Genomic DNA, 15,517 nt, shown 5'->3' on the forward strand with positions numbered 1-15,517 from the left:
CTGCTTTTTGCCCTGTCTGCACCTGGCAAACTCGTTCCTGCTAACAGGTCAACTGACAGTCAGACCACACGGTGACTTGGATCAGTTTGCCAATACGTAAATACCCCCCAACTTCTTTCCTTTTGGTGGGCTGCTGTTCTGCTGGATCAGCTTGAAAGGAATAGCATTAGGAATGAGAATGCCAGCTCAAATCACAACAAATCACTCTCAGCTTTCCTGCATGTATATTTCATATATTTAGGAAAGGAGCAGCCCAAAGGCTTTACAGTAAGTCAAAAATATGTTGATCAGAGAAATGGCATAGCAAGCATTTGTTGCTATTGAAAAGTACTAGACCATATTTCTTTGCTTAATGACACACATTAATCCTCCATTGAAATTTCAGGGCTGTCCAAGCCGAATCTGACTTTAAAGGTTTAAAAAATAGTCCAAACTATAAAAATGCAACATTCTGACCAAAAAAAGAAAGGCACTGAAAAAAATCTCAGCAATGTCCCTTTGGCTTTTTCCTTTGCTGTTAAAATGACAAAGGACATGGTATACAAGCTTTGAAATGGTAGCAAAAAATGGCATTTTGTAAATTGGTGAACAAGATATGAATACTATTCAAGTACCCACTGCTACTTCTGTTTGCAGTCCAGTTTCCTAATTAAATGAGTCTTATGTGTTCCTGCTGTCTATTTGTATGCTTAATCATCTGTTCATCCATCTGTCACTTCCCATCAAGAATTTTTGGATCCACTGTCCAGTTTCAACCAGATTTGAAAGAGAAGCAGAAGCCTCAGAGATTATTATCATTCTCCAAGTTCTATGAAAGTCAACATTTGTCTACAGAGAGCCATTCAAGTGAGCAATAACACAAAAAAAGACTTCTTACCAGGACACAAAACTGAATAGAGTTCTTTTCTAGTTAGGAATGTGATAGTAACACCTTTTGGCACGGTAAGGTTGCTTGCGTAAACATGACTGCAACTTAACAGGCAAAAGCAGAGTGCAAGACGCTATTTATGGACCTCTAGGAGATATCAAGCCCTTCTGACTGGTGTATGTTGAAAGCTCTGCAAAAAAGTCTCTGACTACCTCATAGAAAGGCTTAGCCCTCAGCACAGGTTTGGCAAGGCATGGTTGAGCAATGCTAACAGTAACGGCTGGGATTTGTTTCCCCTAATTATAGACTGCAGAAAGCTAGGCTTTTAATCTAAGCTAGTCTTCTAGATTTGCTGCTTGGTTGATGGGAAGAGAACTTCCCACCCCATTGCCCAGGATTCATCACATCTCTGTTGGAACTGAATGGATCTCCTTGCAAGAAGGCATGTCAGATTCTGTTAAGAGAATAGAATAGAATAGAATAGTTCCAGTTGGAAGGGTCTCACAATGATCATCTAGTCCAACTGTCAGCTAGTGTCCTCTCTGCAGCACCTGTAGAGACACACTCTTTTCCAGTAGTCAAACATGTTGCAAGGCTGATTATTAGTTTTCCACCTACTTACTTTTACACCTACTTACTGTTCAGGTTTCATTAGGAGAGAGAAACATTAGTAATGAGCTGTTAATGATTCTCACAAAAATATAAGTCCCGCACTGAAAAACATTCAGTATATGGCTTCAATGACATTTTTTTCATGCTCAGCTCTGTTAATGTGTTCAATATGCTATTTGTCAAATAATGCCAGACAACTGTCCAAAAATAATAGACAAGTAAGACTTCTTTCTTTATTTTTTTTCCTCTTCTTAACAATTGTTGCACAACCTGTCTAGAATTGCTCAGATGAATTATAGATGGTGAAGAAGTTTTGGCAAATTTGCTCAACTCAGTTCAGACAGCTTGGACTGATATGTAAATGCTTTTCAGATAATAAAATGGGCTTTGTCATTTAAATGGAGCAGATATGCAAAAGAAATCTGCATATTCATTGCAGAATCCTTGGAAAATGGAAAATGTTGTTGCCCTGAGCCATTTTTTGCCTTGCAAGTTTCTAAGGTGTTTCAATATGTTTTATTTTCTTGGTTTAATATGCTCAATATTTAAAGTGTTTGGAAGATTGTTTCCACTGCAGATATCTCCATTAATAACATTAACTTCGTCAATGCTCCAGGAAAGATCTCTGTGTCCCTAAAGAGCATATGCTAAACATCCTGACATTTCCACTTGCAATGCTTAGTAGACAGTGCCTTAGGCAAACACTGGTGTATGAGTTGGATGTAGCTGAATACATTTCATATCGAATAAGCTGGGGGACAGAGCACAGAGAGCTCCTGTTTCTAAGGATTGTCACCCATCACCTGCTTTGCTACAAAATATTGGTTGTGGGAATGAGACATAAAGGTAGAAACCTGCCCATGTTGGGAAAATGATTATGCTTTTCTAAGCATAATAACCTGACACTTCATTCTTTGAATTGTCTGGATAATATCTTCACGCATAACTGTTGGTTTTCACCAGGTTCCAAGTGATTTCTAGGTGACATCACCTGTAATTTGATCATATCACCTGTAATTTAAGCACAAGGTCAAGCTTTTTCATCTCAAAACAAGAAATAGCCTTAATAGAATAATGACCATATTTCTTGCCTTGCATGTCACTATTCACTAAAAATTTTTTTCTGACAGCAACAGAACCAGTGAAACACTCTTGCTTTTGGATTCATGTCTCTGCCCCCTATATCCCACCCCCAAGCATACACTGGCTCCCTCCCACTGCAGCTCCCCATGGGGAGGGAGGGGAAGCCTCATGATACGGCTCCTCTGGATCTACATGCATGATGACTGGAAAGCACATGGTGTCCGGAGGACTGGCTACTGCTAAACAGAGCTTGAAATTTCTGAGTCTTCACTGCCTTTCTTTCACGGCTGGACTACTCTAGTCTACCTTCTCTCTCCAGCCTACAGTTTTCATGAAAATGGAGGGAAATTGCTTATCTTTGCCTTCTCTTCCTTTAAAACAGTTGGAGTTGAATAATGGAGTCAAAACTGGTAAAGGTTACAAGGACAGTCAGGCACATGGCAAGAGCAGAGAAAATCAGTGCAAAAATGCTGCTGAAGGTATTAGATGGAAATATTCCAAATACTAACAAACAGTTCAGTCTGTCTTAGTTAGGGGCACTGATTTTAACTAATGGTTGTCTTGAATAGTGCCACATCCATAAAAAGGGTATATTTCAAATGTAAATTCAAACCTAATCTTAAGAAGTTATTAAAGTCATAAAATCAAGGACAACAACATTAAGAAACACAGAGTTCTCCTTATCCTCTGATGACATGGTCAAAAGACCTGAGAGTCAGGACTGGGGCTGGTAGACTTTTTAGGTACAAATTAAAAACACGTCTCGGTAAATAATTACAAGCAGTTTAGAAGCTAAATTGTGTTACTGCATCATATAACCATTTATGCAAGGGGTTTGGAAGGAATTATCATGTCATCCAAGACCTCTTAGCCTCTGACTTTCCACTGAAATTTTGTGGCTTGAATTTTTATGCTTATGTATCTTACACGCAAAGTTCAGGTCAGCGAGGTGTGCTTCTTTCATGCACTGTTTCTCAAGAATTACAAGTATCTGTTACAAGTTCTCAGATGGGCTTTCACTATATCTATAGTCAGCTCCTTTGATAACCTATGATCATTCGCAACATTTGCAATGGTTAATCAGTTAAACCAGTGACTTCTTACCATTCAGCTTTGATCTCAGTGAATGAGCAAATGGCTGTTTTGTTCCCATTTTGATTTGGAAAAAAATGAATAGAGCTTGAAACTGTTGACTTTGGAGGAAAATCAGTCAGAAATTATTTGGCAGTTTCACTTGATATTTTGTGTTTCTTTCAAAACCTTCCTGATTAAAAACCTTTCAAAAGGAGTACTCTGTTCTGGTGAAGAGGGGGGAGGCGGGAGGAGGAGAGACACATGCAGGAAAATGTCCTGATAGTGGACTGCACCTTATGGATTGATTCTTACCCCGTCACTCCTTCTTTAATGAAGCAATACCAGGTCAATTTATCTTCCACAGCAAGATGTTGTACATTTGGAACATGAGCCAGCTTTAATGGTTGTGGAGGAAAAATGTAAATAATTACTTGGTTATATTAACATATTTCCATGGCAAAGTGAGGGATTTTTTGTAGCAATATGACTATAAACATATGTCTGACGAAACAGGACACAACTTGCAAGTTGCCACATGCAGCATTTGTTGAAGATTAGACCTTCTTCTAGGTTCACACACTCCACGCACCCTTTGTATGACAAGAAGGCAGCGTTTGCTCTTCAGACATCAAGCAGCTTTCCCATAGGAGCACAGCAAAAACCTGCCACTATACGTGAACGGCAGGACCACCACCACTGGGTGGCTTTAGCAACTTCCCACATCCCATCCCTAAAGACAAGATTTCTACAGCATCCTTTTCTGAGCTTCCCTGCCCACTTGCTAAGGAGCTCCTGTGCTAGTGGAAGCAGCTCCTTTCTCTAACTTCTCCTCTACTCTGGGTTTCTTCTGCCGACCCTGAAACCTTCTCATCCTTCTTGATGCTATAAGCAGCAGACAGTTCTATCTGAATTTCTCAGTCAATTTTTTACTATATATATACACATCAGTGTGAACACACAAGATACATTAAATATCTGTTACCAGGGGGGACATGGGCCTACGATAGGCTCCTTTTCAAGTACTGTGCTAGATGGAAGCTTTAAAGTTGTAACATTTATAGCACTTCTAAGGAGGGGATTGCCATTTTAATGCTCTTACTGGATGCGCTTTGCTTAATTGCCATCAGAGTTGGTGGTTGGTATTCAGCTACCCAGAACTAAGGAGCTGAACTACTTTAATGTAGGTGTCTAGTAAGTGCAAATAAAAAAAAAAAAGTGTCTGTGGTTTAAACTGAAAGGTGAATTTGGGAGGGATGCTGGTTCTTTTGGGGGATAAGCAGAGAAGTTTGATTTAACTAAAAAAAAATCTGTGGGTTTTTTTAGATTATGTAACTCTTCAAAACACAGTTTTCTTCTCTTTTTTTTAAATTTGTTATTTACATTTTTTTTATTTCAAAATATAGGATATCTGTTCAGTTTTAAAAGATTCTTATTATTTTCCACCTAAAATATTTTCCCAAATTTCATGAACATTTTCGCCTTGCCCCTCTTATCATTAAGGGATATCATAGGATTATTTTTTGGCTAGATGACTTTTAGTGTACCTCTCCATCTCAGGTTTTCCCCAAGACCCATGTGCGATTCAACATCACAAAAGAAGAAGAAACTGTGTGAGTGAAGTCATTACTTCCTCAAACATGGGAAAATGTATTTTCTCTTATTTTCTTTATAGCATTCTAGAATAGTATGAAAGTATTTTGCTGACAGTGTATACCAGAAACAAATGTGAACTGCTAAAATTATGTGGCAATCCTAATCTAATTAAACTAATTTGATAATGCCCTTTCATCCTCACTGTATTACAAAGTGTGAAAAGTCTGGAACAGACCTTTATTTTAATTTAATGAGATGGGATTTTGCCTTCTCAGAATTAATGACAAAGTACTTGCTACCTAGGATAGCAAGAGAATTGGGCCCAGTGCATTTAAATTTTCTAGATACTTTTAATCTGCGTGATTTACCTTACGTTTGGAGCACAGTCCACTTACTTACCCAAAAGATCATGTGGTTGTTGTTGTATGTCACCATTATTGTCCTTATAACAATTTAGGATGTAAATGGAAGCCAAATTATTCTGTCCCTTGTCCAGATTGACAGATGATAAACTGTTCCTTAATTCTGAAAGAACAGCCTTGATGTGTTTCATTATCTAATGGGAGCTGCTGATGGCTTTTCAGTAGAATGTGTCAAATTGATGGGTTCAGGCTGATGACCCTTTGGGATAAGAGAAGCCAGCTCTGGCAGAGCACTGCACACTTACTGGCAAATATTAAAATAGGTAATGACTTTTTTTTTTTTTTTCAATCCAGAAAGGCCTCAGTGCAATGCATCTGATATCATAACATAGGCCAGAGAGCAGCTTGAGCAATTAACATATTTTTAACATGAAGTTTTCAGAAGTTGGTTCAACTCATTTTTACACATGCAGCTGCAGTGAACCGGTTCTAACTATAGCTTGTAAATTAAATCGGTATGCTAAGGTTAATAGATTAATGATTTTCTCATGAATGCAATGTTGGCAAGGCGCAAACATAAACCAAAGGGCAAGGAGGACATACCACAGTTGCATAAACAATGGAGATGTTAAGACTTCATTAGTTCTTCAATACTAAGTGTGTGGTAAGAAAAGTCTTGCATCAGTGATGACAATAGGGGCATATTAAGACCTGCTTTTACAGTTGAGAGCAATGATGACTGATGAAGAGCTTACAAAGAACACTAAGAGCCCCTGGGAAAGGAATAGTTATAATAAATACATTTTTATATACATAATATTAAAAAAATTAAAATTGCAAAAATTGTATCAAAGGTTTTTAACAATTGCAAAAGCTTCCTGGTGGACTCTGTGTATTCTTCGATACTTTCAGAAGTTTATAACATTTTACTGAACACATTCAAATACCTTACAAGTGTTTTCAGTGGAAACAATTAGATCAGTGATGAATGTTTTTGAAACCCCACCTAAATTCTTTACAGAAAAAGGCAGTCTTCCTTCAAAATTGCAACCTTTTTAAATAAGGCAAAGTTTGTACAATATGATGTGTCAGGTCAATTGATACAAGCCAAAAAATACACAATCATTTACTATGTTTGGTTTTACTGAGTAAACTGTATTTCGTTAATCTCCAGTTGTACTTAAAGCTCTCTTTCAAATGTATGAACGTATGAAAGAACAATCAGTAAAGAGGCAATATCCTTCATGAACTGGATGTTATTCAGTTTGAATGTCTCCCGTGTTTACTGGAAGTCCACAGATAGATAGTACTAATATTTAAGACAAAACCATTCAATGTTTTTAGTAGTTGAATTCTAAAGACACTTTTCAGCCTAAAGACTGCTTACACACAGCTTGCTGCAACAACACAGTCAATGTTTGGGGTGGTTCTGCAAAGCTCGTCCATGGATATACCGAGATAATATTGGGTTGTTGCTCACCTGGAAAAGTCCCACTAGCAGCAGTGGTTTTTTGTAAGGTGGTTAGGTGAGCCAATTAAAGACGAAATCTAAAAGTGCTTTTCCTGGTCTGCAGGCCTAGAAAAACCTTAAGACTGAAAGGACTGCCCTAAGGATCTCTGCTCATTGTTCACAGGGATTTAATGAATTTCAAGCACTTCTTATGCAATGAGCAGGCACACAAAGAGACAAAATGGGTTGCCCAAGAAAGCACTTACAGACCTATTTGAGTGTAATTTAGCAACCAAGGTTGAGATTGAAACCACAAGCAGGCAGCAATGGAGCCTCATGATAAGGGATGGCTTATGTTGCTAAGAATAGAAAGCATAAGATTGTGGGTAGGAAAATCCTGAAAGGCAGGAGCAGGAGCAGTGCTACCTGACTGGTGTTGAGTGGCTTTGAAAACTGTGTTGTAAAAGCTGCTTATCACACATAGATATCTGTATACCCACTCAGCTTGACTCACCCACTCCAAAACAGTCGCATCACCCAAAGCTCTGTTTTCATCTACAAAGCACATTTTGCCTTTGGTATTGTAGAGAAGGGCTGGAAAGCAAGATTTGAGTGAAGCTCAGTTATGAAAGAAAGGGCAAACAAAAGAAGTTGTAATTCATTTTAATGCCAGTGGCATAAATTTTGAGCAGAAAGTGGCTTTTAGAAGTTCAGATTTGTCATTTAAAGAACAAAAGAAATCATTACAACTGCCAGAAGAAGTGCATAGTGAAACAAGAAGAGTGCTGAACCTCAAACAAACATTTTCACTGCTGGACCTGCCTCTTTCGACCAAGAGCTTGTCAGCCAAAATGGAGTTTGATCAGTTTAAACTACAAAAAACTACCAAAACTAATAAAATTACACCTGGAGGAGGTGGTTTAACAAACTTACTGACAAATTTAGCAGGAAAAACTGACAAGTGGCTACATTAACATAACAGCTAGTTGTCCTGGTTTTTCACCTTTGAAGCACAAGGACAGATATTTCCTTGCAGAATTTAAGTCGGGACTATTCCTGGGGCTTTCAGAGGCCGCTACCTTCTCAGCATGATTTGATTGATGAGAATGAGAAAGGTAGCAATTTTTATTCTATTGCAAAATTCTTTATCTGTAAGCTTATAGGCAGAACTGGAATTTTATGAATTTCAAGACATTGGCACAAAGGGATTTCTTTCCTTCATTCTGGCTTTTAGAAACATAATTTCCAACAACAGGCAACGTGATTCCTTGATTTAGCCAACTCATTCAGATGGCCAGAGATTTTATGAAAAACAAGTTTTCCCACAATCTTTTGATTTCTGCGTGTCATGGTAACCAACAGCCCTAAATACCAACACTGTCTAAACACGTGTGGGACCAGATTGTAGCTATGGACAAGGGCCAATATAGCACTGAAAGGAAGTTTTGCAAGAACGATTTAGCAGCAGATAACATAAAAGATGTCCTTGAAACAAAAAAAAATAACCAAAACAGATACAACAGCTGTTACTGAAACATGGACCTGAGTGCTCTGCACGTGAAGAGCAGAATAAAGAAGGTACAAGAAGGCCAAAGTCTTCAGCTCAGCTGAAGATTCCTCCAGTACATTGAATATATTTTCTGCCTCAGAAAGTAAAGATTCAGTCCTACAGTAACTCAGAGTATGTCTCACAGAGACAGAGCTGAAGTTTAAAAGGACATGCTGACATTCCTGGCCAAGCTTTCCCGCCTGAGTAGTGGCTATTGTCTCACCTCTGCTCTGGGAAGAAGGCCTCATTTCATGAGCGCATCTTACATCTTCCTCAGTCATGTTTCAAGAAGGGTGATACTGCTTGAATCTTGAATGACACTTATACCTTCCCCCCCTGCCCAGCAATATTGTGATATTTTTGAACAAAGTGAAACTTCAGGGATTGTGAAACAAGCATTGAGGGCCCCTCTCTCTCCTCCATCATCCTTGCTCCAAAATGGATCTGCAGAGCAGACCCTGGAAACTTCTGGCCATTGGTGGTATCTGCAGTGTCCTGGCACTGTGGATGATGCAGCAAAAGCCAAGAAGTGCCAGCTAGGAGGACAGCAAGCACTTTCCATGGTCAAAAGGCAGCACACAAAGGAGAAGTCAGCCTCTCATGCTTGAAGTGAAATGGGAACTGTGGTGAGTGAAGCCACATCATGGTGTTAGCTGGTTGCTGAACAGCACAGCATCGTCAGATCAAAATGACACAATAGCTCAAGATGGGTCCAGCACTATTCTGAAAACTTATAAATTACAGTATGGAAATAAAAACTTTTCTGTGAAGTGATGATACTGTAATTCGTTATCAAAAAGCGCTTTGGTGGCAAGTAGTAGAGATAAGGCAGCTGCTTGTTATCTGAATCTGAGAGGCACCTGGGAATGACAGGAAAGAGCAGAGAGTTACTCACATACCTTTTTATAATTAAAGGGATAATGATTTGATCAGGAATTAATGTTTGGAAGCAAGCTGTGTGGCTAGGGAAGCACTTTAGAATTCACACCTTCAAGTAGCTGATTGCTGTAGAGGAGCCTGCTTTTTTTGGCAAGCAGCATATTCTTGGTGTATAAAGAAACACAGAACAGTTTGACCTTGAAGCCATTAATCTCTTCTGAGGCACATGGGTTTTGAATGGACATAGACATAATTAGAATTCTTAAATTACACAAGGCGTGCTCAATCTTTCCATCAGTGTATAGCTGGAAGAAAATGTGAGAAGGATCTCTGGTGGAGGGGAAAGTACTCTTACTTTCCAGAAAAAGCATCTACCATGTTTGGGAAGAGGGTGATCCTTTAAATCTCAGCTCTCCTCAATTTATTGTAATTTGATGTAAGAGAATGGACGTGAGCGAGGAGAAAGCTGCTGGTAATGTCTTGTCCTTGCATCATGTATCACAGATTTAGCAAAACGAGAGCCAGATACCAGCCATGGTGGCACTTTTGAATTTGTAGAAGGATTTGGAATTAGTATTTTTAGCTTTTCCAGAGATCTTTTCTACCCACCGTATTTACCAATGGGATATAAGAAAGACCTCACATAAAGCTGACGTCTTGTTCGGAAACCAGTATCGTTTAGACTTGTATAAATACTACAATAATAAATGAAGAAAGGATTGCTCTGTCATAAGCCTAGCATAGAAAAACTCCAGGAGTTCATTACCTTCTCAGACATCCACGTAGTTCAGGACTAGTGGGCTGATGCCAATGACATGAAATAAAGAGCAGAAACAAAATCAGAATTCTTGCCATTTTTTTAGGATTTTTCCTCTCCCCTTTAAAACACTTTGGCTATTCACTAGTTGTTTTGGATATTCTTAGTAAGTGCTATATTTAAGATCAAAATGTAATTCAAAGTCTAACTGTTCTTTCAGTAGCTTACAACTTTTCAGATCAATTTCTTACTTCTTAAAAAGACGTGATCCGGTACTTCACTTTTTCATTTAAATTGCAAAGTTACCTTTTTTATAAATTATAATCCAATAAAGAACATAGTTTGATTTATCAGTACTGAGTTCAGACTTACTCTTAAGTGTTTTATACCACACACATAACAGGCTTTCCTTGATTCTAAATGTAGGTTTGAAAGAAAACAAATGCTAAGATTAAAAGCAGGATATTGCAGATAAATAAATACTAATTTAAATCAATAGAGACAGATTAATTTGCATCATATCAAGATTCAGACCATACTCAAGCTGTAAATGGGAAAATAAATAGACATCAACATTTTTTCCCCAAAACTACCTGTCTGAGAGTAATTGCAGTACCTAAACACTCTTAATTTAATCATTCACTGGAGAATGTTACAGGTTAGTGCTCATAATAAACAGTAGGTGTTTCCCTGAAGGCCATGATAGTTTGCATAATGTGATAGCTATTTATTTTCCAGTGCTATGGTGACAGAAAACTGTTACAGGACAGCTAACTCTAATGAGAAGCTTCATAAATGTCTTTTGCTAATGAGAGATCTTGTTTAAGTTCTGAGTTTCAGAGGTTAAAATAATACAGCATCACCAGTACAGTCACTGCTGTTACATATGATCCAATTCCTTTTTCTTTAATTAACTTTTGCATGTTCTACTCTATTTATAGAGGGAGAAATCGAGAGCCCCACAGCTGCAGCAGATGTGGCTGTTATTGGAGGTAAGTAGCAGAGTGTACTGAGCAGCACCATTAGAACTGAAACAGCGGGTTGGTTGATTTCTTGCATTTTGCAAAACCCCTACTTTGCTGACAAGACAACAGGAGAGGTACAATTAGAGTTAATTAGGCCAGTGGGAAATCTGCTCCCAGAGGGGCTATTGGCAAGATAACGAGATGAGATAATGAGCATAAACCGTACAGTGAGCAATACCACCCCCATCCATTCCTCCTTTTAGGACAAAATACCTAACAGTCCAGCAGCAAAGTCAGCCTCTGATATTCTTTATTATTCACTGGGCCAAGTTTGTCATTTAATACAGAACTAGTGTAGCACCCTTGACTTGAGCCGTGCTGGCTCATACCAGATGACCCTTTATTTTTGCAGAATACACCTCAGTGCATTTCCTGGTGTTCCATTAAAGCTCTCTCATCCATTTAAACTAAATACAGTTGTCAGAATAAATGAGCAAAGCTATGTTCACGGAGAGAACCTGTCTTTTTATTTTTATTGTGTTTGTTCATTTCCATGCTAACGCACTAATTTCAGTCATTCACAAGGGGGTATACCAATCATTAGTGCAAATTGGTGAGGTTCTGCTATATTTCCCTCAGGTCCCATCTCCCATAACTTTAATTTCAGTTTTCTATGAACAACTAGCAGGTAAATTGATTTGTGCTTAGTCCCTTAGGCTTATTAATACTGTGCTACATCCAAAGCCTATTAAAGCCTCTTGTGTCAAGGGATACTAGTGAGGTCCTGAAAATTGTTGAAGCCCCCACTGCAACTACAGTATTATTATAAACCTAAAGTTCTTTGTGCAAGCAATTTCATTTCTGCTAGTAGTAACTTCCCTTTCCAGAACCAGGCATCATAAAATCTGTAGAATAACATTGCAGGCATATTTTTTAAGTCAGAGTTATCATTTTTACTTATCCTGCTAATATTCTGTCAATTCCCCTGTTCTCATGCCCTAGGGTATCCCCACTTATTTTACTGATGCTGATAAATCTAAAGCTGTGGAGATACCCACTCCTGCCACATATCTTTCACATGGGACAGAAGAGAGATACTGTCTACATAACCCTCATAGTTTCTGCAGAATAGCAGGCATTTCCAGGGAGCAAGTCATCTCACCAGATGTAGGAATTCAATTCTAGAAGAGGAATCCCCCCACATACACATACACACTGTCCACTGACAGTAGAAGAAGCCCCAGGGGAGTAACTCAGACGGAGTATCCTGAACTGTAGATGCCTACAATGATTCAGATGAATTCCTACCTCTTACATCCTCACAGCAGCTTCACACTCCACATATGGGATTTTCCTAGGAATGTCCTGTTCTGGTGCTTTTTATTGTGTAATCTTCAGTGTTTGGTTTACTCCTGGAGTCATTCGAATATAGAATCAGCTCCGTATCATGTATTTGTACAGAATCACAGATGAAATATTTGTAAGCACAACCCAGTTGTAAGCAAAAAGTGTTAAAAAAGTAAAAATCACACAAGTTGAATAAACTTCAAAATACTCCATTTATTTTCAGTATTCTTAAGTGAATAAATGATCTGGGAGGAAGGGGATACAGCTTGTAATTTTTTAACAATGGACTTGTCAGAAGTGGCTCTCTTTTATAGACTTCTACCTTTCACAGTAGAAAAGGGGAAAAAGGAAAGGACTCTGGGCAGCAACAACACACACTCTTCTCTGCACAACTGCTTCTGAAACTTGAATTTACTTCCCTTCTCCAGGAGTGCTTCTGTTCACCATTTAGTCCTATGCACATTTCGGTTACCTATGGAAATCTTTCGTCCAGTCAAGACATTGCTAGTAATGAGCCTTAGTCCCAGAGACAGGAAAGATCTACCCAGAATCCCTTCCTCCTCCCAGGTGTCACTTCCACATTCATTACAGTCAGCTTTCTTAATTAGAGCACAGCATGAAATGGCAGCTTGCAAATACAGAGCAGTACTGCAGCCACACAGCTCCTGCTATTTGTTGAATCTCTACTAAGAAATACTCGGTGCCCTCCTGAAATTGAGCACACTTGTGAAGGCAGAGTTGGGTTGCTTGCAAACTCCCCTGGGTATATGCTATCAGAAGGATGAAAGAAACCTGTTGGTTTTCCTTTATGTTCTCTTATTTCTCCTCATTTTGTGGTGAACTTTTAGCTCCAATGAGTCTAACCAAATCAAGTCATTGATTAGAAAGAAAACTAGTGAGAATTTGACCTGCATTCCTGTAGTATCTATATCCCATCTTGTTTTTTGCAATGTCAGACTCTGCACTCTGGCCATTCCAACATGCAAACGTTTTATGATACATGGGCTTTTCCTTATCGAATAATTCAAGTTGTGATGTCTGGCTGTGAGATACTGCTCATATTTTTCTACTGGCAATACATTTAACTGGTGTCTTTCCTCTAGGTGTGATTGCTGCAGTAGTATTTGTCCTCATTTGCCTGCTGGTGGTGATGGTCCGGTACATGTACAGGCATAAGGGCACCTACCACACCAATGAGGCAAAAGGAACTGAGTTTGCGGAAAGCGCAGATGCCGCTTTGAAAAATGACCCCACTCTCCAGGAAGCAGTGGATGAGAGCAAAAAGGAATATTTCATCTGAGAGGCAAGGATTTCCATGGAGACTTCCCCAAGGGAATCAGTCAGAAATGCTACACCAACAGAAGTGCTAAGAGATGGATAATATGAGGATACAGGCAGCATCCTAATTGAAAAGTATCTCTTTACATTTTTGTCACTGGGTTGTTTTTTCTTTCCTCTACCGGTGAAGAATTAAATACTAAATACTTGCCTGTTGATTTTATTAGCAACATAGCTGGTCACAGTTGAAATCAATATCAGATAAGAAGAAAAAAAATCTCAGTATGAGTAATACACCAAAACCAGATAAAGATAGCAAATGTCAAGCCTTGACATTTGGTAAAAATAGCAGATGCCAATGGAAAACATCCTCTTAGAGTTAATGATGCATCGTATCCTGATACAATACAGAACTACCTGAAATTGAATTTCAGATGGTCACAGAACAAACATTAAACTAGATAAAGCTGATGTAGCTGGAACGCAAATAGCGTTGTATCCCAGATATCTCCCCCACCCCTTAAATGTGCAATTTTATTGGCACAGGGGAGTTTGTTTTGTCTGTTTGGGGATTCAGATTGGTATTTTTTTAAAATTTTTTTTGAATTTTATGCATATAAAGATCAAAGAAACTTCAAAGAAAAAACTGTTGGAAAACATGGAAAATGTAAGAATGAAGAATTTATTTCTAGCTTGCTCTGCATGGCAGCTTGAGAACTGCAAAATGTTGGAATTTACGATGTAGTGTATAATAGTCAGTAGACTTACAAATTCCAATTAGTTGGTAGGTTGCCTGCATGCATGCATGAGTAGATGGATATTAAAAGGTAAAGCATCTTGGTTTGAACAGGCCTTTTGAAACAATAGAGCTCAGCTAGATTTTTTCATGCAAGATATTTTTGCCTGAGTATTTATTTATTTATTTTGCATTGGAAAATTCTCTTGAACACCCACCAGCAGGATTTTGGATTTTTGGCAGGGAGAGGAATTCAGTGCCGGTGCAGATACTGATAAATCTTTTACAAATGCAACCATAAGACTGCCACTATAAAGAAAGTTGTTCATCTGCATCCCACTGGCTTATATAAATGTCTCCCTCTGTATGGCCTATGTATAGCCTTTGCATTGTGCTAGATAAGAGAATTACACCAACCATTGATGCTTTGTTATAAGTAAATAAATAGTCATGGTGGGTCACAGAAATTATCTTATTCCTCACTTAAGAATTGATGGTGATGAGCTTCTTTACCCCAGTAAGTTGGTTTCCTAATTGAAGCCCACAATTAGCTCCAGAAATAGGACAATTGTTCTCCACACCTGCTCATCCCCCAGCTGCGATGGTGCCCTGGACTACTGAAAACAGAGGGGGAGAAATACACGGTAACAAATAAGACACTGATGAGCTCTGCTCAACTCGATATGTTTTTTCTTATGTTTTAATCTATATATGTATGTACATATATATGAAGTCATCTACAACTGTGCTTTCAAGACATCATTGGTGATGACTTGTGCTTACTTCTTGGCACCAAAGCTTGGAAAGCTCCTGAACTCCAGTATTCATTATCTACATTGGCCACAAAATTGCTGTAAAAGAAGACAGATCTGAACAAGAAGAGACTCTGAGGACCCAAGTGAAGAAATGGGATATTTTTGTCTTTCAATCACAATCTCAGTCTTTTCTCAGTATCTGAAGGAGA

General features: G+C 38.6%; 1 protein-coding gene across 1 annotated transcript in view; it reads left to right on the top strand.

The window, feature by feature from the left end:
• The window catches only part of LOC104468214 (glycophorin-C-like), a 29,839-nt gene extending 15,482 nt beyond the window's left edge, over positions 1-14,357 (top strand). Inside the window, exons 2-3 of the mRNA XM_010082269.1 lie at positions 11,169-11,219; positions 13,643-14,357. Of these exons, the coding sequence (XP_010080571.1) occupies positions 11,169-11,219; positions 13,643-13,839 (248 nt within the window). The 3' untranslated portion in view covers positions 13,840-14,357. The remainder of the gene's footprint in view (positions 1-11,168; positions 11,220-13,642) is intronic.
• The last annotated feature ends 1,160 nt before the right edge of the window (positions 14,358-15,517 follow it).

This window comes from Pterocles gutturalis, unplaced genomic scaffold (assembly GCF_000699245.1).
Source record: "Pterocles gutturalis isolate BGI_N339 unplaced genomic scaffold, ASM69924v1 scaffold21004, whole genome shotgun sequence".
NCBI classification, from domain to species: domain Eukaryota; kingdom Metazoa; phylum Chordata; class Aves; order Pterocliformes; family Pteroclidae; genus Pterocles; species Pterocles gutturalis.